This window comes from Amyelois transitella, chromosome 5 (genome assembly GCF_032362555.1).
Source record: "Amyelois transitella isolate CPQ chromosome 5, ilAmyTran1.1, whole genome shotgun sequence".
Lineage (NCBI taxonomy): Eukaryota > Metazoa > Arthropoda > Insecta > Lepidoptera > Pyralidae > Amyelois > Amyelois transitella.
In genome coordinates this window covers 9619963-9642493 of record NC_083508.1, presented here as the reverse complement: position 1 = coordinate 9642493, position 22531 = coordinate 9619963, and the positions used below count along the sequence as shown (strand labels likewise).

Below are 22531 nucleotides of genomic sequence, written 5' to 3'. Positions count from 1 at the left end.
AGATGAGTGTGGTTGAAGCAAAAAAGTAGTTACAAGTAGATGAAATGTAGTTTCTGCTTACTCTTTCGGAAAATAGGTAAAGTAATAGATTAAGTATATGTAAAAATATGTATTAAAATACCCCTTTCCTTATTTACTCAACAATGATTATATGTCTCATTTAAAAAAATCAAAATTTTTTGTTGCTGTTTTTATTATCATTACATACTTACTCTTATTTGAGTGAAAGTAAGATTGTTTGTTTTATTCTAGCTAAATTATTCATATATCTTAGCATACGAAATTTCGCCTAACTATTTAAACTAGGCCTCGTGAATTATGTACACAGTTAATTGCAGCAATATAAAATTACAATATCTTGTTGAACTCTTAATATATAGTAGAATAGTATATTCATTTTTTTTTTAATATTTCTTATATACATATTTCAATGCATACTATACTCATCCATTATGCATTAAACTAGATTGCTTTTATAATTTGCTTCTTATTTGTAAATCAGATATATAAATGTATGGACCAAAATTAATTATTCAGTTTAAGTGCAAAAAATTGCATAGGTAATATATGTATAGCGTATCTACGTAATAAGCAAAGTAGGTACTCATAAGGTATTTTCTTCAATCGCACCTATTATTCTTATTGACCTTTTATTTGCTTTAATAATTCACGACTTTTGAGGTGATATGCAACTATCCCAACTATTTTATTTTATCGCTGTAAATAGGACTTTACTTAATCCATTGGTATTTTATAAGGACAAAGTGTCATTTGAAGCTGACCAGGTGTTTTTGTACATTTGGCGTTAGTTGTTAAGTAAATGTTATTGTATTTTTTCTTATAACATATGTCTTTTTTTGTTTCAGGTAATAATGAAATCTGAAACTGTACTAGGCAAGTCATCTTTCAAGGAAAATCAAACAAGATAAGGATCTTTATTATGTAATGTAAAATTTTCGTGGATCCATTTTTAAGATATATTACAGATACTTAGATCATTTTCACCTTCATTATTTTACATAACATTTATGATATTTGCTTATAAACTTTTGGAAAAAAATAAATAGAAAACATAATTCTTAAACAATTCTCAAAATCCCATTATTAGACAAACATGATGCGACAAATGTATATCAAATGCCAACTTTGAGTAGAAAATACAAAGTGTATATAGTCCAATGACTGGTTTCCATCGTTTGCTGATGCTGACTAGACCACGGGTCATGCTACATTACAATAATGCGACGCATCATAGACTTGACAGCGTAAATAATCAAACATAGCACTGACGCCATTCCATACTGATATGTGAGAGTCAAAATTTAAAATAAGAATAAAGCCCGAACTTTCTCCGTGCCGCAGTAAAAATTAAAAATAATAGATTATTACCGCCATTCTTTTAAAATCAACTTTTACTGGCATTTTGGGAATGCTGTCTTGAGTTGAGACGTCGTATGTGATTGGATATCGATATTTAGTTACTGATTACGAGAAGACATTTGCTAATTAACTTGCATTTGTTTATCAGTTACTCAAATATCTTTGTACCAATTAAAATGCTTTGGATAGTGATATAATATTTTATCATGTTTCTTTTTATTATTTTTGACTGTTCGCTCTGTCTATCCCGCAAGAGATATAGACGTGACTTATGTATGTAAACTTTTCTCATAAATAGACAACACGTCTTTAATGCTTATTGGGGTAGACAGAGCCCACAGTGAATGTCTTTTTATCAGCAATCAAAATGCTTCAAATTTGATAACTATAATATTTTTGTCATACCCAGAGGTCACGTCTTTAACTCTTGTGGGGTAGACAGAACTAATATTTAAAAAAACTCTAACGCCACATTTAGCAATTGGTGAAATGATGAATTTGAGATTTAAAAATAAATTGCTTGCATATTTCCAAAAAGAAGAAAAAAATAATAAATTGTAGACTTCAAAATTAATATTTAATTTAGAGGTTTTGTTTTGAACCTTATAAAGTTTTTATGTTTGACGTGGCATATGGCGTGTGCCGTTTACACTTTTTGCCATCAATTTAGCCGGATATGGAAGCACGAGGCAGCTCATACTGATCCTCCTAGAAGCCTTATAAACACAACATCTGCTGCAGTGTCATATTTTTGATATGACTGTTGCTAATGGAAACTAATTAGCTTATTTATATTCCCATCTACACTATCCAATCATATTAACTATGTATTTAAATTTAAAAGGCTTATTCGGAATTTAATAAAATTAACCATAAAAAGTTTATCATATAACTCTAGGTAATATATAATTCATGGTCATTTCACGCTCTAGAGGCGGGTCCTGTCGTTATAAATTCAATAAATTCTACTCTCATTTATTAAAACTTTAAAAGATATAACTATACTCAAACACAATTTCCCGAACGCGCTATTAAATTGAAAGTGAAATTATAGAGTGCTGTTCCAAATAATTCTCCAACGTAGTACTTAAATACGTACTAATAATAATTCTCTGCTACATAAAATTTCAATTAAAACATAATTCATATATTTTTATAATATTAGCCGGCTGTTTCTCTTCCCGTGAACATTGTAAAACTCAATCAAAGGAGAGGCTGATAAACTTGGGATTCTCCTTTTAGGCGATGGGTTAGCCACCTGTCACTATCTGAAACTCAATTTTATCATTCAGCCACACAGCTTGACCTTGCCTCTCAGTATCTTCTTGGCTCTGTCACACTGTCTGCCCCGTAAATATTTTGACGTGATTATATTTATAAAGAATATTAACTGAGTTTATTGCTCTCGTTAGAAGGCAAAGGCGCGAAAGTTTCCCACGTCTGAAGGCCAAGATATACTTGTAGGTGCAGTGCAACAGCTTATCGCGAGCTTATCTACGAGGTAACAATATAATATAAATCACGAAACGACTTATATTATTGCAGGATTTCATAATGGCCGTAACGTAAGAATACTTCGGTCATTGTACCATCGATTCAAATATTTTTGCGGCGGGGCGGGGATGAACTTTTTCAATGGTTTAAAAAAGGTTTTAATCACTAACCAACTGTGGTGTTTTCTTGCGGACCCTGGACTTTGAACATACGTTTGATAATGTAAACGGAAAAAGTGCGCTATTACGAGAGGAAGTAAAAGTCTATGACGATGTTAAATTTACTCAAATAATTATCACCTACAACTTTGTCTTCTTTTGAGTAAACTGTTTTGTTTTATATTGATTATTTACTCATAGGTCTAAAAAACAAACCTTACAATAATTTAGTTTCGTATAAGATATTCTGCCCTATTATTTGCATCCCATTTGCCTCTAATCATAGGGACGGGTTGTAGATAATGACGTCTATTACCCCGAAGGTATGTTGTTGATGCCATCGGTCTAAAGCCGGCGTGCAGTGATTCTCTTTTTCTTCATAATCGTTGTTCCGATATTGAGTATACGACGCTATCCTGAGTGTGTCGAATCGATTATTCGATTCCCGGCATGGAATCTCGATGGGCCGTCGTTTCGTGACTCCTGCGCAGCTCTCGGATTCTAATAAACTCGACATTAGGGAAAGTTGTGGGAACGCAGACAGATCACGTTCGGAAGATAGAGATATGGGTTTCTGCGGATTTCTCGTTTAGCTAAATTTGCACTGCACGAATTTGTTATCAGTTAAAGCTTTTGTTTACAAATAGAACTGTTCATGACATGAAGCGATTAATATGTTGATTTTCTTATTTTATTTTCATAAAGCAAATATTTTTCAACGTCAACATCAATTTGAAACACCTGTACTTATCGATAAATTCTTATTGATATGAATATCTCAGTCATGAGGACCGACCAGGAAATGATGATAATGACATACTTAAGAAGTTAAACTAGCTACCTATCTTACTTATTTAGTTTTACTTGGAATTCCCAAAACTGAATAACACCTAATTCATCGTTCAATAAAAATCCACTTACGCATGAGCATGACCGCATAGTTTGACACAATTTAGTTCTAAACATATTGCCGAATCATCACCTGTCAATACAGAATTTCAAACCCAGAATCGATTAATATTATCTAACGATCGAAATTCGATCTTTTTGCGCTCAAATGAGCATAATCTATTGCATACATTCACATCACAATCACTGGAAGTGTGCCACTTGCAATCTTAAATGCGTTAAATCGAATAATGTCCTCGATTCGGTGGAATCTCTTTACAATATTCGGTCATCAGCATAGTCACCTTTACTTTTCGTATTTAATTAAGCTAGTGACATTTGACTTGTTAGCAAGATATTTACATTGATGATTGTTTGATCTAACAGTAAACTCATAAAATAATAAACCGATTTTTTTATTTCGGCACGCACATATCTATAGTTACCATGGCACACGCTAAATAAATATTTTCTTAAATTTCCACGGGATTTTCGTACCGGAACAATTTAGGAAAGAGTTAGATCTGTGACGGTGTCCACAGTATGTTCTTTTTACTTATAATTTCTTAAACTGGTATTAATTATTTTCTGTCTTAATTTGGAGTAAATTCAAAATCTGCGTAAATGCCAACTTCAGAACGTTTTGAAAACCGGTCCGTTTTAGCTCCGATAAGTATCTTGTAATACGACAGATCTTGATGTCTAAATGTTGCTTCAATGTGAAACAACAATAGCTATGTAACGCCTACTTTTCATAAAAACATAATCATCTTTATCTTTAATCTGATATTTTTCCATCCAATTGCGCTGGCATCCACCCACACTAACAAGCGGTAAGGCTAAAGGTACACATCGCGCTTTTTACAGAATATTATTGAAATTTAGATCTGATTAAAAAAGAGGTAAATTTAAAAGTAGGTAAGTAGGTGCCGAGTATTCAAATACATATTATAAAATTGGTAGGTGCAGAAAGCGAACAACTTTTGAAAAACATATTTAAAGAGTAGATAGGTCTGAAATTAAGAAAATATGTGAGTGTTGGATGAATGAAGGAGCGAATTTTCCTTAATAGCAGGGAAAACATAACTTCTAAAAATTGTTTATACCTACGGTCAGGTTCACACAATCAAATCAACTCATACATAAACATGCATTTAAACATCCAAACCTTACAAAAACCTATTGTCCAAATATAATTAAACCAAACAAGGCATTGTGCTGTTCTGTCACTGTGCACCTGTCGCCTTAATCTAGCAACCAAATGATTTCGCTTTCACGCAGAGACGCGGTCGTACAAATCGCTTACCATTCAAATACAAACCGATTTATCTTGTTATGTCTGCGCACGGACAGGTATATTTTACGGAACTAGGGGAAAGCTCCCATCTAGCCCTTGGATCTCGCCTTCATTTCCCACAGTCACTGTTGACGATTGTTCAAATCATTGTGTAACAGAAATTATCGCTAAACGAGAGTTTAACGCTGCAAATGAAGCGATTGTACGACGTTAAGTAATAGGTATCTTTATTGTAATAGGCAGGAAGGCAGAGTTTATAGTAAGTATAGAGTGTTCATTAGTTACTTGGTAAGGTAAGTACTTATTTGTCGTTCTTCATGGTTTGTACATTTGGTTCTTTACATACATACATACCTATGGTCACGTCTTTATCCCTTGTGGGGTAGACAGAACCAACAGTCGTGAAAAGACTGATAGGCCACGTTCAGCTGTTTGGCCTAATGATAGAATTCAGATTCAAATAGTGACAGGTTGATAGTCCATCGGCAAAAACAAATTATAAGCATATACCTTAGTCGCCTTTTACAACATCCATGGGAAAGAGATGGAGTGGTCTCATTTTTTTTTCTATTGGTGCCGGGAACCATACGGCTATTTGGTTCGTTATTTATTTAAAATTTAAAGAAGATTTATGAATAACGGAATATTTTGGATACTCATTTTTTAATGAACTTGTCTAGGAATTCCTCCGTCATCCGAGCAGAATATAAATAAAAAATAGAATTTTAATTTTAAAGTTACTTCGTTAAGTACAGCAAATGTAATAATATTGTCTTACAGTCAATCTTTAAAACTTTTGAAGATAGAGACATAGTGCACCTTTGGAATAGAAAAAACGAAAATTTGTTAGAATGTAAACCTTGTTTGGAACTAGTATTTAATTATTGATATCATTTACGTAACTGCTTCCACTCAGTCTACAATCATAGCACAATACCTAATTATGAAATTAATTTATTTAGATCACGATTTTCTTCAGCTGAACACTTCCTACAGTAATCATATCATCTGACAAAGCTAAGTTTATGGCTTCTCGGCTCGCGATTCCAAACATAGAATTTCCTTAAACTTTCCCTTCGGCGATCACGTATTATCTAGAGCCCTTAGTTCCTAACCCTTACGTGAACGCCCTTATCTCTTTGCGACAACGGTGGATAGAATATGCATAATTGGTTAAAGGTATCTTTTACCAGTATACTATAGAATAAAACGTGTTTGTTTTTTATTTTTTTGTAGTCTTGGAAGTTTACAGTAGATTAGAATAAGTACCTTTTCTGCTAACAAATGTAGTTATAAATAATGCATCAATCATTTATTTAAAACTTTTTTAAGTGTTCAAACTATCAAGTTAACAGCAAAACTTAATGCTTAGCATTCTGTACCAGTCATCCTTTAGAAAATGACACTCAGGTGTCAAGTTGACACCAAGATTATCCCGTGGAACTATCCTCGGAACGACGAAAAAATTTCAATATTACAACATATAAAAAGAAAGAAATGAAAAAAACATGTAATAAAGCTAAATGCTTTGTCTACAGCGGATTCCTAGCTTTAAAGCAAACAAGAAATACGTTATGGTAACAGACCCAGTGAATATTAATGTGAAATTCAAAATTAATATCTATTTAAAAAAGAATATATGCTCATATTCTTTACAATATTAATCATTATTCACGTAGTCTACCTAGATTGAAATGGTGGTATGAGAGCAGAATAGAGAGGTGTCCAAACGCCGCTCCTAACTCCTCACCTTTCACAGGCGATGACATTTAGCAAAAAGAAGCTGTAACATTCATTTGCATAACATTTACTAAGTCTCATCTAGTTTCAATAATGTCTATTGCTTCATGAAGATCTCATCATTTATGTAAATATCTGTTACATTTTTATTTTAGTTTTTTTTGTTTAATTTGTTTTTAGTATTAAAACAATGCCTTTTTGTATGACTTCATTAATTTTCCCCCGTGCATTGTAAAATGTCATAAAATGTTAATTGCTTTTACGGTGGCTTCGCATACCTAATGTGTCAAAGACAAACGGAAAGTCATTTTTATTATAAAAGTTTAAAACAATATTTCAAATCTTTCCTGTACCTATGTATCAAATATATACCGTAGTTGTGGATAACTTTTGGTTAAGTTGATGAAGCATGTTACGGCTAAATTACTAGTGTGTAGTATAGTGTAATAACGAAGGCATTAAATTGTCATTTCCATTGCTTCTTTATGTTTATAACATACTAACTTAAATGAAATTACTTTTAATAAATACCTGAAATAATAATTACCTGCATAACAAAAATTACTCTTAGGCAACTCAATAAAAGGCGAGGCTTTATATCTAGTGAGGAAATATAATTTGTGCGAACAGGCAATTAAAAGTTGGCATTTCTCGTAGCACGAAGCTTTTCCCTACTGCAAAAGGCAGGTTATGCAATAGGCAGCAACCAGTACCACCCGTACTATCCAAGTATGGAGACAGTGGAATTCTTATCGCGCCCACGTCTCTCTTTGAAGCGGTACCAATGATCTCTAAGGAGGCTATCGCTGGATTTGATACAGACAGATTAATCTAGTGACTAGATGTAATTAGTATTATGTGATTTTTATTTCATAATCGGATATGGGATAAGTAATAATAATGTGATTAGTGAATGACTTATTGAAATTTTTAACCCTAATCAAATAAGGTAGTCCATCATGCATAACTTATGTGTCAATGTCTGTTAGATGTCGTTTTAATGCCGGAAAAATACCAGCCGAATAGGCCTGCCAATTAAAAAGGCACCTAAGGACTAGTATGTAATGCTGTAAAGTATAATGTTGTCTCATACCGCACCTATGAAATATTTTAATATGTAATTTTTATGTCCGTGTACATTTCTTACATTATTTCCTAAGCAGTTTAAGTCTTCCAATATTCCGTTTCAATACAAAACGTTACAAATGTTTTCGTTTTATTTTATCTTATTTTTATAAGTTCAATATAGCTGTTGGTCGTGAAGTATTTGTTTTCAATAAATAACGTCCTAAAATATCTACTAGAAACGCGTTTCAGATTTCCGCACAATAAATTTACATCATTCGCTAGCGTCTATACCAAGGTTAACTGATAGTACCATTTTGAACGTCGTCCGTTCATCTAGTTTATCTTCAAAGGCCTCTTCTATATTTATTTTTCTTCTCAAAAACGTTACATTAAACTGTTTACATTTGCACAACATCAACATTTTGATAGACTGTGCAATATGTTGTTGCTATTAGTTCGTAAGTGTTTCATTAGACTGTTTCTCACCGGTCATCTTCGTTAGTTTGTTTGTTCCATTAGTTACGCAACATACGCCACGTCCTCTGCTGGGTGCCACTCGTGATGAAGAGATCTTGTGGAGATTGTTTCCAATCCACCGTTTCTACACTAATTTGTCTTGATTGATGTGGCAAACATCAATCAACACAAATTACCTGACCGTTGTCGAGACCGTCGTTTAGATTTCATGTAGGAAAAAAATGGTAGGTAGGTTTTATTAATAGTTTTGTGTTGTCAGAATTTTATAGCATGTTATTGACCTGTTATTGAGTGGCAAAATGTTCCCGTGTTTACAATTTTTATTATTTTTGTAAAGTTTATCTCATCTTTACTTTGCACAATAGTACAGTAATTTTGGAAATGTGCCATCCAAGCCTATGGACTTCCACGTTACCGATCAACAACAGATTTATACGCCCTTAATTTTTTTTGGTCTCAAATTTTTTTAAAACGTAGAACCTGAACCAACCACACCTTAAATAAGTGTAAAGGTTTTATATTTAAGCGTTGTGTAGGTTTATAAATGATAGAATTATTATTTATGTATCAAGTAATTTAATTAGTTTAATTAAGGTTTATTTGAGTTTAATTTTGCTAAGGTTTAATTTACTTAAGACTCCGTTGGGATTATGTTATACTTAGTAATGAGAATGTATGTTTTATATAAAAAAAAAATTTAAATAGTAGAACCTACATCAATATAAGTAGGTAGATACATCGTGACGTGACTATTCTCCCGTAATGACAAACAAGAATGCATTCTGTAAATATTGGTTAGTGGGCCATCATCTACAGTGTCCAGTCATCATCATTATGGCGTCTTATTGAGATACTTTGTAGTGTTTGCGCCTTTCATTATTCGTTACAAGCTGTTATAGCCACTACATCTTGTAACTTCTTAATGTAGCCTTTGTTTGTCCTCGGCCCTGCAACTTTCTTAAATTCATAAAAATCTATCCAGTGATTCAACCCTGAAACATAACAGTCAAACAGGCTTTCGAAATTGACATTTCTACAATTAGGTACAGACGTAGATATTTAGGTATATAGTGACCACATTTGAAAATTCGTACCTACATAATTCCTTATAACAGGCTTCAATATCAAATTCCACAAGATATGTAGATCCTACATTTTTAGAGCTTACGGCAACACTGTGTCACACATTATCGGAAATCCTATTACCTCTGTATTGCCCGATGCGTTGTTAACAACTACTTAGTAAGCAGCTAAACTATACTTAGAGACGGGCTTTGCTTGTGGCTTCAACCTGATAATGGTTTTGTTTTTTTTATACCAACAAAATTGTTGTATATTTTTAACGAAAACCGCGTATAAGACCCATACAAAATAACAATGTTACTCGTATATACATATTAATGTCTTTATCACTTACGCGGTAGAGAAAGAACCATCAGTCTTGAAAAGGCTAAAAGGCCGCGGTGTACTGTAATTATTGTTTTTAATTATATCAATCCCATATAATTTGTGAGCTAAGAATCCCGAGTTTAAAATAATATATATACCCTTAATTGACTTTTACAAACAACAGGGGAAGAGAAGCAGTTGGCATACATTGTTGAAGCCAGCATGAAAGCTTTTATTATCATATTATGAAAAATTCTTACACACTTGCAAAACATCCCGTCAAGAGACAGGTGGACTGAAATGGAATATAAAAGCTTGCAAAAATCCGGTTACAATATCAGATCGAGTTACTCCGTTATATCACCCACAAAAATGCGATGCTGGTGACACACTTCACGTAACCATATTAGTGAATCGAAAAACAATCGATTAAGTATCGAATGAAATCGATTATCGCAGATCAATTTTTAATATATTGACGGAGCAATCTTGATGGAAATGAAAATTTACTATTTATTATTCTTTTATTTAATTGCATCGCCTTTTCCCAAAGACACCTTAAGTATGTAACTTAAGTTGGTCTTTTATTTGTGGTAATAAATAGCTCTACTTTTTAACAAGGGCGAAATATTTGAAATGTATAACGGATTGTTATTATCTGTAAGGTCAATCACTCGTCTGTTGATTTAGCTTTTAAGTTTTAAATATACCCGAAGTGTTTCGCGACTCTCATTATAACTTTCGGACTATGTTTAAGCACTGTAGAAAATCGAACTCACTTTAAAAACGGTCTTAAAAAAATAAATTCATTACAAACTTACTATTTAAGTACAAATTGTAAACGCCAAATATTCATGGAAATTGTACATATTTTCTGCTTTGTAAGTACATAAAATCAGAACACGTACATATTTAGATAAAGGTGAAATTTTTCCATGAATCAGTGATATTTCTGTAAGCAAAAAAATCCTGCTGCAGCATCGAAATTGCACCGTTTCATGAACAACATACTTACTTCATGGCGCACAACTAGAAAGTATTAATTGATCATCCTGTAGATTTAGTGAAATTATCGCAGCCAATGAGGAACGTCGACGTATCATACAGAGCGTGGTGTTATCTGGAGCGGAAGAGAGATGCCAAACATTTCAACTTTTCTTCTAAGGTTCATCTTGTAGCTAATTAATTTTTGAATGCACTTTAACGAGGCGAAATTATTTTAGTGCGCTACATATCGCCTAAGTGATGAGTGGTATGTATAAATAGATTTTATTCCAAGTAAGACTCTTCCTCAAAATTATAGGAAGTGTTCAAATAAACTTTTTATATTCACGACCTGAAAAAGATATGGAACAAATATTTAGTCGGAATTCAACAAATCTACTTTAATATTAAAAAAAAAAACAGGCAGACAGACGAATTTGACGTAACTATAGTGGTTCCTTGTGAGACCACAAACCTCCAAAAACATCAACTTGCAACCATATAATAACACATTAGTCAATGTTATTGTAAATTAACTATCCGATTTATAAAATTATTCATTCAGTACTTGCTTTGAGTTATCTAATAGAAAAATATGCAGCTATTAACATCATAAAACACCTCTTATCTCAGTCACGGTCAGACGAACGACAGTCACGACTGAGACGACACGATTCCTAACCGTAACACAGGAAGGCCGCTTAAATGTAGACCAGTGACGGAGATTGCAATGGGATGACAATAAGTGGTGATACTGGTGGCGGTAGTCATCAAAAAATCATGTGTTGATGAACTAATGATCCAAAAGAACCTGGGGCTTCCACCCTAAAAGCACGTTTCGCAATATATAACCGTATGTACCACTCTTGACAAATTTGTCAAACGTCTGATTGTAATACATTCGCTATTTTAATTACCGTATCTATCACCCCATAATTTCTTTTTGTTTGGTTGGTAAGTATGTTTGTATTTTCAAGATATATCCTCCATCCCATTTGTGGAACCAAACAAATTTCAAAGACCACAGGCTTTTTATTTATTATCTGTTATGTTCAAGATTATTACATAAATTTGCGTAGGAGTCGTTTTCATCAGCAAACATAAACTTCTACATAAATTATCCTCAGGGGATAATATATACTTATCAGTATTGCATGGTACATTTATTGTTCATGATCTCCATTAGATAATACAACGTTCAATTAGCCCATTTCCAGTGATATAATTAATAGTTCGTCTGCAAGTCGTCAATCATAAAGGTTTATTTTAATTTAACGTTGTGAAATATGTTTGTGTGATTTATGAAGTATTTATTATGAGGAAAGTGAACAGAAATCTAGGTCTGTAGTAATATAATTTTGTATCGTTTATAATTTTCTATAATGAATATACGTCTACAGAGACTCACGTGTAAATGTTTTTTGAAATTTTGAAGCAATTAGAAGACCGTATTAACGAGTACTATTTGATTATTTAGACCTCCTACTGGAAGACCTAGATTAAAACATAAAACAAGAACGAAGCTCATCACTTTACTGATTATCGATTTGTAATTGATTACAAATCTGTCGAATAGAAATATTCGCATAAGTATTATTAATTTCAAACTTCAATGTGCACAGTTGTTATATATTAAATGTGTAATCGGAATTAATCGATTAAACTACATAGAATTTATTGAATATTGATTGAATTTTATACTTTTACTTATTTCGGATATCATGAGGCGTAGAATTCAAACAATATTTCATACAACGTTAGTACAGAACTGATATAAAGTATATTTATATATTCATCTTACAAGTAAGATAAGTAAAAATATTTACTAAGGATCTATCGACCATACTTCATTTTTTTTTAAATTGATTTTATCGATACAGTCATACATAAATTTTCTTTCACGTTTAATTCAAAGTTGAGCAAATACATTGAATTACCTATAATCCACAATGTTTGGGACTTTTTCGTGGAGTCCAGACCGTATTAACTTAATAATTAAAAGTATTTTATGTGAAATAATTTCTGAAGCATGAAGGCTTAAATTAATGGAGAGATACATTAACAGGTAAGTACCTGTTGGATTTATATACGCTGGGCTTCCACGAGTAAAATTATAATTCGTTAAACGAGACTCACTTCTGGATCATTTATATTTTATCTGCTGCCTTTAATCGCATGTCATTTGTTGATAAATAGGTATTAGCTAAACAAAATTATTTAATCTTAGGAATTTAATTACACTTTTCTGTTCAGTTTTACTTACTCCTATTTTATTGACACAAAATTTAAGTTCCACCATAATTGTAAGATTGTGATCCTGCTCATTTAATTTTTCACGAGAGAGAACTTTCAGACTTTTGATAAGACAGAATGTAAGTGAATATACTCGTACTTGTCATACATTTTACTGCAATCGTCGTGTAGTTGAAATATGTAGTAATTATCCACTAATTAAACAAAGATGTGATCGTTGTCTTGATAAGCGATTTCCATTGTTTTTTGTCTCTGTAATAATGATATAATCGTTCACGTAATGTACAAGTATGCAATTATGATGCACCTGCGCGGTGGTCAGGGCACCCGTATGATTGCTTTTACCTTTCCATGTATTTTGTGTCAGCTTGCTTTCAATTTTTTTATTTCCGCAGCTTTAATGACAGCGGAAAAATGTAGGTAGGTACTACTATATACTACAAGGAGCTGTAAATTTTATCAGTCACCCATACTAATTTGTAATGATTTGTATATTCGATTTATTTTTGTTTGTAGGTAATTATTGTTAGGAATAAATTTTAAATCCGATTTTCATAATTTGTACGTTTTTTGTATAGTACGAGTAACACACAAAGCAGACAAATAATACAACTTAACTTTAACGTTATCATCCTGCATGGAATATAATATGAAAGATTTGATTTTAAAACTTGCTCCAATCGAATAATTGAGATAATTGAACCATCTTTCGCTTGAGAATCTGTTAAAAGTGGAACAATGAGCATTTTCTACTACTAACACGCAACGGAAGGTCTGATCTGAAAGTACTAAGCAATTAATTTGCTCTTATCTGTATTATATATGCCAGTTTTCATTTTTATAAATAAACGAAATACTATATCATTACAGAACTGCAATTCTTTGTTATCTCATTTAGTATAAATAAAAATATACACTAATGATCTTCAATAACTATACAAACATATAGGATCTTTATTGTATTTTGTGAAACAGGACAATGTTGTAAAAATCTTACACATAAATTGTCGCTAGTGGATATCCACCGATAATACACCGTAAGCTCATGGTGCCCATTAGGCCAAAAAATGACTACATAGTTTTAATAGACATATTATTTTTAAATCTCTTTTTGAGCCCTAAATAGATACACTTGAAAATGCTACGAGTATAAGCATTTGATCAGTCAACTTTTAAAAAATGGCAAGAAATTGGGTATCGGTTTCAGATCGAAGATACAGAAGAATCACAAAAGTTTTCGTTTTTTATATTACCGTCACGTGACAGTTTTATATTATACAAGCTCCTTTTTACATTTAATTTTAATGGAATTAAGTGCACCGTAAAATATTAGATATACTAACTTAACTTTAATTTATTGAAAGGTAAAATGACGTGAAAAAGTGCCTGCGAAGGTCTATTTTCTTAACAAAAAGTAGATACCTATTGGTTTTGAATTTCACCAGTTTAATTAAAAATATACAAAAAAGCTGATGAGGAATTAGGCACATATCTTAATATTTTTTTACATTTCGTGAAGTGTTAAGTAATAAAGATATCACTTCGCGTGCAACTAATCACTAACCAACCCTTGATATCATCAATCATTCTCACTATCTATACGTGGGAAAATCTGCTATAGAAATTATCATTAGAACTCATTATGTTGTATGACATTATCATCTATTGCTTTACCTTCACCATTACAGCTTTTAATAGGAAAGCTAGTAGCTTTTCGTGAAACTATGGGTATTTTCCACTTTCGTAGGAATTTGAAAAGAAATTATAAACCAAGGTTATCATGTCAGATTTGATATGACCAGTGTTTCGGTTTTTATTACTCAGTCGGTAACTCAAAGAGTTTCTGTGAGTACATAATTTAATTTAACCCTACCCTTTTCGAAGTGTTTTATGGAATTTTGTCTTTCCAAAATGTTATCAACGACATGGACTATCAGATAAATAAAAGGCATGAACCTATTTTTTTCGTAGTCAGTGTACCACAAAAGAAGTGTTACATAATGTGATTTTGATTTCACAATTATTTTGATATAAATGGACTAAAAGGGCGTAACTGATACAAAAAATAGTTTACTTTCACATTCTTAATCGAATTTACTGCGTAACTTTTGACTTTTGCATGTTTGTAACTTACTTCGCGACTGTTTTTAGGTACAAAACCTAGGTATATGTAAATAATTTACACAGACTAAGCCTTAGCCTCAAGGTTGTTTACCCTTGGAAAACTCGCATAGTTTAGTTAGCTGAGTCAGTTTAAAAGACATTTTCATGGAACTGGCTACCCTTATTGGAAAAATGTTTTTGTACCAAAGAAAAAATGAAGAAGAATATAAACAGTTCTTTTTTTAAAACACTAGGATTATTTAAACTTGCGATATCTTTTTACGCCGCGGTCCGACCGGCGATCTCATTCTATTTGCACCTGCGAAGTGCCTGGTAATAAAAATTTTATTGTGCTCTCACAACATCATAAAGCTCAATTAAGATAAAATAACGTGCATTAAGTAATATAATTTATAAATGTGCGACATTTTCATTTATTATGAAATCTAAGGGGAATGTATCTTTAATTTTCATCTATAAAATAACTTTCGAATAATTTATGTACCTAAGACTCTTATACTTGATCCTAATTTTCTTTTTACAGGTAAGAAAATCTCATCTTGAAATCAGCATATATCAATATAAAAGGTAAAGAAGTAAGTTTATTCGGGGTTCCTGCACCTGCAGGTACTTACTCGTATTTTTTTTATTGTATTGTGTCACCGGTTGCTGGGATGCCAGTTGGCATCATAGTACATTGGTGGTTGATTCCATATACGGTGATCTAAAATCGATCGGAGGAACACCGTCATCTTGTCATCTGATTTTTACCGAAAGGTTCCACAGTATTTGAGCAACCATCAGTTTATTTATTGCCCCGAAAATAGTTACGCGAATTCCCAACAACGAGAACAAACTTCAACACAATGTGGATTGTGGGCGCAACACTAATTGCCGATTTTATTAATGAGACTAGTTTTATAAACGGGGTATTGTTGTCACCGCCAAAGAACTTGTGATGTAAGTCATTAGGAGGTAACCATTTATTATTTTAATAGTCCTTTACATGGCATTGCGCAAGTGCTTTCGCCGTGCTATAAAATAATGCATCTATTGTTCACTGAATAAGTCTTTGTAACAATTAGACTAGTAAACTAATAAATAACTTAACTCTCAGTCAATTTGTTCCGATCGATTGTGCAATTTTTATCTCCTTATCCGACTGTTACTGCGTGTTATAAAATAGATCATGCTTATCTGATGGCCGGACTAGTAAAATAATTAATTATCTCGCTTTATATTGTGTATTGAGGTAATAAATTTGTCAGATAACAAAAATGACAGTACCTACTTCCTACATTTTACTTGATATTTTTTTAGATAAGTAGGATAACTTTATAAATAGTAATCGTTATATCACTTTAAATTGGTATTTCAAGATTTCATAGTGATTTTAATGAAAGTGTCAGCCGCTTGTAGCTGTTTTTGAGATTAGAGTATTGTCGGTGAAAAAATAAACCTTAGTAACTATATATTCAACTTAAAACCGTATTGTTCATATAATCAGGTACCTAGCTTAGTATATATGTATTTACTGTCCATGTAGGTATCTTGCCTGTCGTAAATTTAGAAGTTCTTTTTAAAGGTGAAAATGCTAGAAAGCATAGTTACAATTTTTCGATCTACCATAATCTTTTGTGTTTTTTAATTTCCATTCCTCCGAACTAAATTATTTTCAAAACAAACCTGCAACTAAAATAATCTTCGATTTATGTCCACAGTAACACTTGCAATGACATCATTGACAGTTTTTTTTTTTCAGAACAAGATATTTTCTGTGTGAACTTGACACTGATAAAACAAACAGGTTAAATGATGTCACCGTTTACTTTGTATTCTTATGTATGAGGCCCATTGCCTATTCACCAAGATTTTCGCAATATTTTACGGTCAACGACATGGGAGAACACGAATTTTTTATACTTATTATCATTTTAACGGACTCTAGTGTCACATAATTATTTATAGATGGGGATCTTTTGGGGATATAAGTAACAGATTCCTAAAATACGTCTCTTGCCGCGCGGATTGTTAACAGTTAAGTAAATAAGTAAGTGAAAAGTCTTATAAACTTGATTCTTCTTTAGCCGATGGGCTAGCAACCTGTCACTACGAGTATTTGAATCTCAATTCTATCGTTAAGCCTAGCAGCTGAACATGGCCTATCAGACTTTCAAGACTGCCGGTTCTGTCCTCTCCGCAGGGCCGTGATTATATGAATGAATGAACGAATGAAATTAAACTTGGGATTTTTTAGGCAATAGGTCAATCTGTCATTATCTCGCTAATCTAGCTCTTCGTAAACGTTGCTTTTGAGTTTTGTGATAATAGTCTTAATTCCGAATAATCTGTGATATCTAAAGACATTTCAGTTATTTTTTCTTTATAAAAACTCCTGTTGCCCTATGAAACATAAGTATATGAATGGTAATGTGCAGAAAAATCAAGCTACTTAGATTTAATTTTCAATAGCTTCTACCGGATGTTTAATTAATATCAGGAAGTAGCTTACAAAAACTCGATCATTTGTTGCATAAAATTTGACACGAATATTAGCGACTTACAACTCTCAATAGAAAGGACCTAGAAACTTTTTTTACCGATAATATATCGAACATAACTTACCGTTTCCGTTCATTCTGCCAGTGCGCATTACCTGTCTCCTCCATGCTGTAATACCTACTTAGTGTAACACTCTTAGCTAATTTATTTGAAGCTAGCGGTACGACACTGCTTCGCCCGTGGATAACTTTAAAGATCTATACTAATATTATAAAGAGGTTGCTTTGCCTCTGAGAATGTTCATCAATATGGAACTTATGAGGAAGAGTTTCTCAATAAAGTTTTTGAATAGATCATATTCATTTTTAGTTATATATAGGAGCGCCTATTGATATCCAGTAGCAACGATTTACTGTTCAGTGCTATTGCCAATGTGAGGAAGAATTTGTGGCATTAGGTAGGCACTTTATACTTACTACTTTTATAAACTTCATAAATTATTGTTTTTTGAAATTGTAGTTGTCGTAAAACATTATTTCAATATAATAATTTTTATGGTTCTACCTGGTGACAAAATAGCAAACCAAAATCAGGAGACGACTGTACAAAATACTTCTTCCAAACGAGGCTGAAATAATTTCTGAGACCTTGGACTCCGACAGCCTTTGCATAAACATCTTCGCAACAGTTCATTAATTTTGCTCGAACGCTAGTTTCCAAGCCAAGTGGCGTCTCCTCGTCGCCATAGGGCTACGGCGTCGATATCGACGTGTCCACGCAGCGACCGGTCTGCGCGCATGCGCGTTAAAAAACAAAAGTGTTCCCACACGGGACGCATGTGCTATGTGCGAGCACAATACTAAGTTGCGGCACGGCTCCTCTTCGCGATACTGTCGCATAATTGATTGTCCATTCGATACTGACATTGAACGCACCGCGTACGACGGGCGACCGCTTGGTATCGTCAGTTATTAACTTACTGCTACCGTAGAAACGCGTTTCGGTGTTAATGCGAATCAGCTGTGTTGGTGTCCTGTGAGAAACGTGTGTGTAATCTTAACCCTGCCATGCCTTAGTGAAGTGAAACAATGGAAGCGGCTAAGGAAGCGATACTCAGATCCGGTGGATTTAAGGACTTGGACGAAGATGACTTGACTTCGCGACGTTCTATGCTAGACGGTTAGTAATGTTGATTAATTAGTTTAATGCCCTTGATTGCAGTCATAATAAGATGCGAGTCTTGATCCAGCCTAGTGACGCAGTGGCCTAGCGACCACGTAGCGACGAAGGTTGAAGTTCTGGAAGGAAATGTTTATTGATTTTCCACAGATGATCGTGTTTACACAGCTCAGTGTCGCGGCCGTCTTCATTGCTAATGCTAAAGTCACTTAGACTAACTACGTCAGCTTATTAGGAAACCCAATTGAATTATTCAACAATTCATTAACAGCCTATTGTAGGTACCTACTGCCTATTGTATAAAGATTAAAGTTTCATCGTTCTTACACGAATGAAATTAAAAATGACTTCATCGGAGCATATTGCTTGAAAAACTTACTTTACAGTAAATTAAAAATAGCTGAACAACCCTGAACACAAACAATCTACATAGCTAGGCTATCGTACTGCGAAATATAAACAATACGTTTATTTGTGGTGTGGCTAACTGACCTAAACCCAAATACATAGTTACCTGGCACCTATGACTCAACGCATAAATATTCGAAGATTCTCAACGAAATTAAGCCCGAATGCAACAGAGCCATACATTGTGCCTTGCTAATTCTTATTAAACCAGTTGTTATTATCCCATAACAGGTCTCCATCTTACTTTTGGGCTAGGTCAATCTGATGCTGATGATTTATATGCCATACTTCTGGCGGAACATGTAAGATCAGATATTTTTCTAACACCAATTTGTACCATGTTTCAAGTAAATAAAGAATATTTATTTCGAGTGACTTGCTCATACGTAAACCTATATTATTATTTATTCTTAATTATTATTCAATCAGTAGTTCTAAGAATAACTTCTTAGAACTTAGTATCCCATAACACAAGTCTTGAACATATTTATAGGCTAGGTCAATCCATGCACTTTGTCCCCTGTACAATAATGTATTTATTTATTAAGGTTAAAAAAAACGCGTCGAGATGACTAAATGCCAAGAGACGACATTCGACATCCCGTTTTGGCAAGCAGACATTGTTTCCAGGGCCAATGGCGTGCATCCGCGATCATTCACCCTAGCCCCCCTATTATAGGGCTTTAAAATCGATGCAATCCCTCCGACTTGTTAAGCGTTCGTAAAATTTAAGTCGATTGTAAATTGTACGTTTAAATGATGATTGAACATCTCTTCTTCGAAATGGTTGAAATGAATCCCTGACTCTTTACATTCTTTTTTTCAATTATTTAATAAATTATTCTTTAAAGAAACACCTAGTATATCTTTAAAATAAAAAAAGAAAATAATATTACGAATTTAATTTAGTTCCGTTTCTGCATTGATAAAAAACGATATTACGTAGATATTTACAAGGCACGGATTTAAACGCGATTATTAATTTTCCATTAGACTCCCGGATATCTTTTACAATATTAACAATAACACTATTTGATTCCTTATTGTTACTGATAATGTTTTAATCTGGTGGGAATTAGAAACTTACGTCATACGTAATTAGGTTGGTAGGTACACATAATTTCAGAATAAGTTATTAGATTTAGTTTTCATAATAAATAAAATAACATTTTTTGGAGTTATAAATAATGCTAAAGGATTATTTTTTGCTCATGGGCCCAAAGTCCTAACTTGTTTTGAGCACAGCCGGGCAGTCCGGTTTTTCGACTTTTGAAGTAATAACTTAGGTATTTTCCGGACGTTGGAAATTGGAATATTACTTGCGCTAATAAATAACTTACTGCTAGGCAAGCAATATTTTTTCTTTGAGTGAACCGCACATGAACAAAAACGTAGGCAATCATTTGTTATGGGAAGTGTAAATCTCTAAAATTTTTATTGTACCTTTAATTGTAAATAATCAACGATTTGTTGTTTCCTTACATTAGTAATTCAACATGAATTCTAATTCTACCTAAATTGAGTCCTAATTCAATTAAGATGATTTTATTAATATTTCATACTTTTGAAAACTAACTTCCATGTGACAATAAATCTACTAAATGAAGTATGTAACTAATATAATAGTTTTTTTACCATCGTATCTTTTACGTTCACGTCGAGTCGACATTCCCAGTGTCTGGTTTCTTCTGCGGTATCATTGCATGTGCCAATTGCATAGCGCCAACATAATTACACATACAATAGTAGCTGATTTTCCAGGTGCATTCCTCTTTGGCCTAATTGTATGAACATCATGAGATAATATTATAGAAAAATAATATTTTCTTAAACGTTAATTGATTATTACATACATACATTTGATTATTAAAAATACGACTAAATTAATTAATAAGTTAATAGTAATTAAGAAAAATAATATTTTCTTAAACGTTAATTGATTATTACATACATACCTACATATTATGATTATTAAAAATACGACTAATATATTGATATTAATTGTAATAAGTTAATAAAATTGGTAATAATAATTAAAAAAATAATAAGTTTCTTAAACTTTAAAACAATATTAAGTACTCACTTCGTTTATTCAAGGAAAGCGGTGGACGGTGTTATGAGGTATTTCAGAAATGTAGGGCAATCGCGACACTATGACTGCCTAAGACCTCCAGTTTGTTACCTATGTAGTTATAGTTCTTACTAGTTCGGTAAAGATAGTTAGAATATTTAACCACAGATATTTACAAATATTTCAAACCCTTAAAATCTAACAATACCATATTGAGCACAAAAAATTTTTGGCCTAGCTAAAACATACAATTTTTGTGTAACGAAGTGTGTGTAGTAAAAAGAATAGGATCGCTCCATCTCATTCCCATGTATTTCGTAAAAGGTGACTAAAGGATAGGCTTATAAACTTAAGGCTTTTTAAGGCGATAGACTAGCAACCTGTAACTATTAGAACTTCAATTCTATAATTGGGCGTGGGCGTATAAGGCGTGATTTTATGTATGTATGTATTCTATAATTTAAGCCAAACAGCTGAACATGGCCTATCTACCCCGCAAGGGTAGTAGACGCGATTATATGTATGTAATATATTATTATAGTAACATATTTATAGGGATTAACTCATAGCGCAAATAGAAACTGTCTACTAAGGTGTCAGTCATTTGAATACTTACGTGTAAACTGATTCCTATTACTTCATTCTTTATAAGCAGGTAATCATACATAATTGTTCTAGTATTACGGTGCGTATGTGCGACTTTTTATTGTTTAATAAGAGTAATGTATAAAGCTAATTGTCATTGTGCTAAACAATGGCTTCATTTGTCACGAGAGCGAGTAATAGTGGAGGAGAAAAAATAAAAAATGACGTAAATACGTTACTGTTAAGTAGTTTTACTATAAGTGATCCAATGGCCTATTTATCGAATTGAGAATTTATGGAAGGATACTTTCCTTGATTCTACCATTATACAGGATACCAGTGATAAAAAGTGTAATACTATATGTAGGTCTAATTATTTTTTGATGCAGCACATCACCTAACAAACGAATGCCAAGTTATAACCCCTTTTCTTGATTGACTTTATCAATACAATAGCTTTATTTTCAAAATTGAATACAAGTTACCTATCGCTTATCGACGTCAACATAACTAAAGTCAAATTATCTACTTCTGCTTACATGTTGTACAAATATT

General features: G+C 32.8%; 1 protein-coding gene across 2 annotated transcripts in view; it reads left to right on the top strand.

The window, feature by feature from the left end:
* LOC106134522 (cerebellar degeneration-related protein 2) overlaps positions 1–22531 on the top strand; it is a 60697-nt gene that overhangs the window by 8554 nt on the left and 29612 nt on the right. Inside the window, exon 1 of one of the 2 annotated variants that reach the window (XM_013334602.2) lies at positions 18633–18912. The exons of the other annotated variant lie outside the window; for it this stretch is intronic. Within the exon in view, the coding sequence (XP_013190056.1) occupies positions 18822–18912 (91 nt within the window). The 5' untranslated portion in view covers positions 18633–18821. Of the gene's footprint in view, positions 1–18632; positions 18913–22531 lie in introns of those variants that run through there. 2 annotated transcript variants of the gene reach the window in all.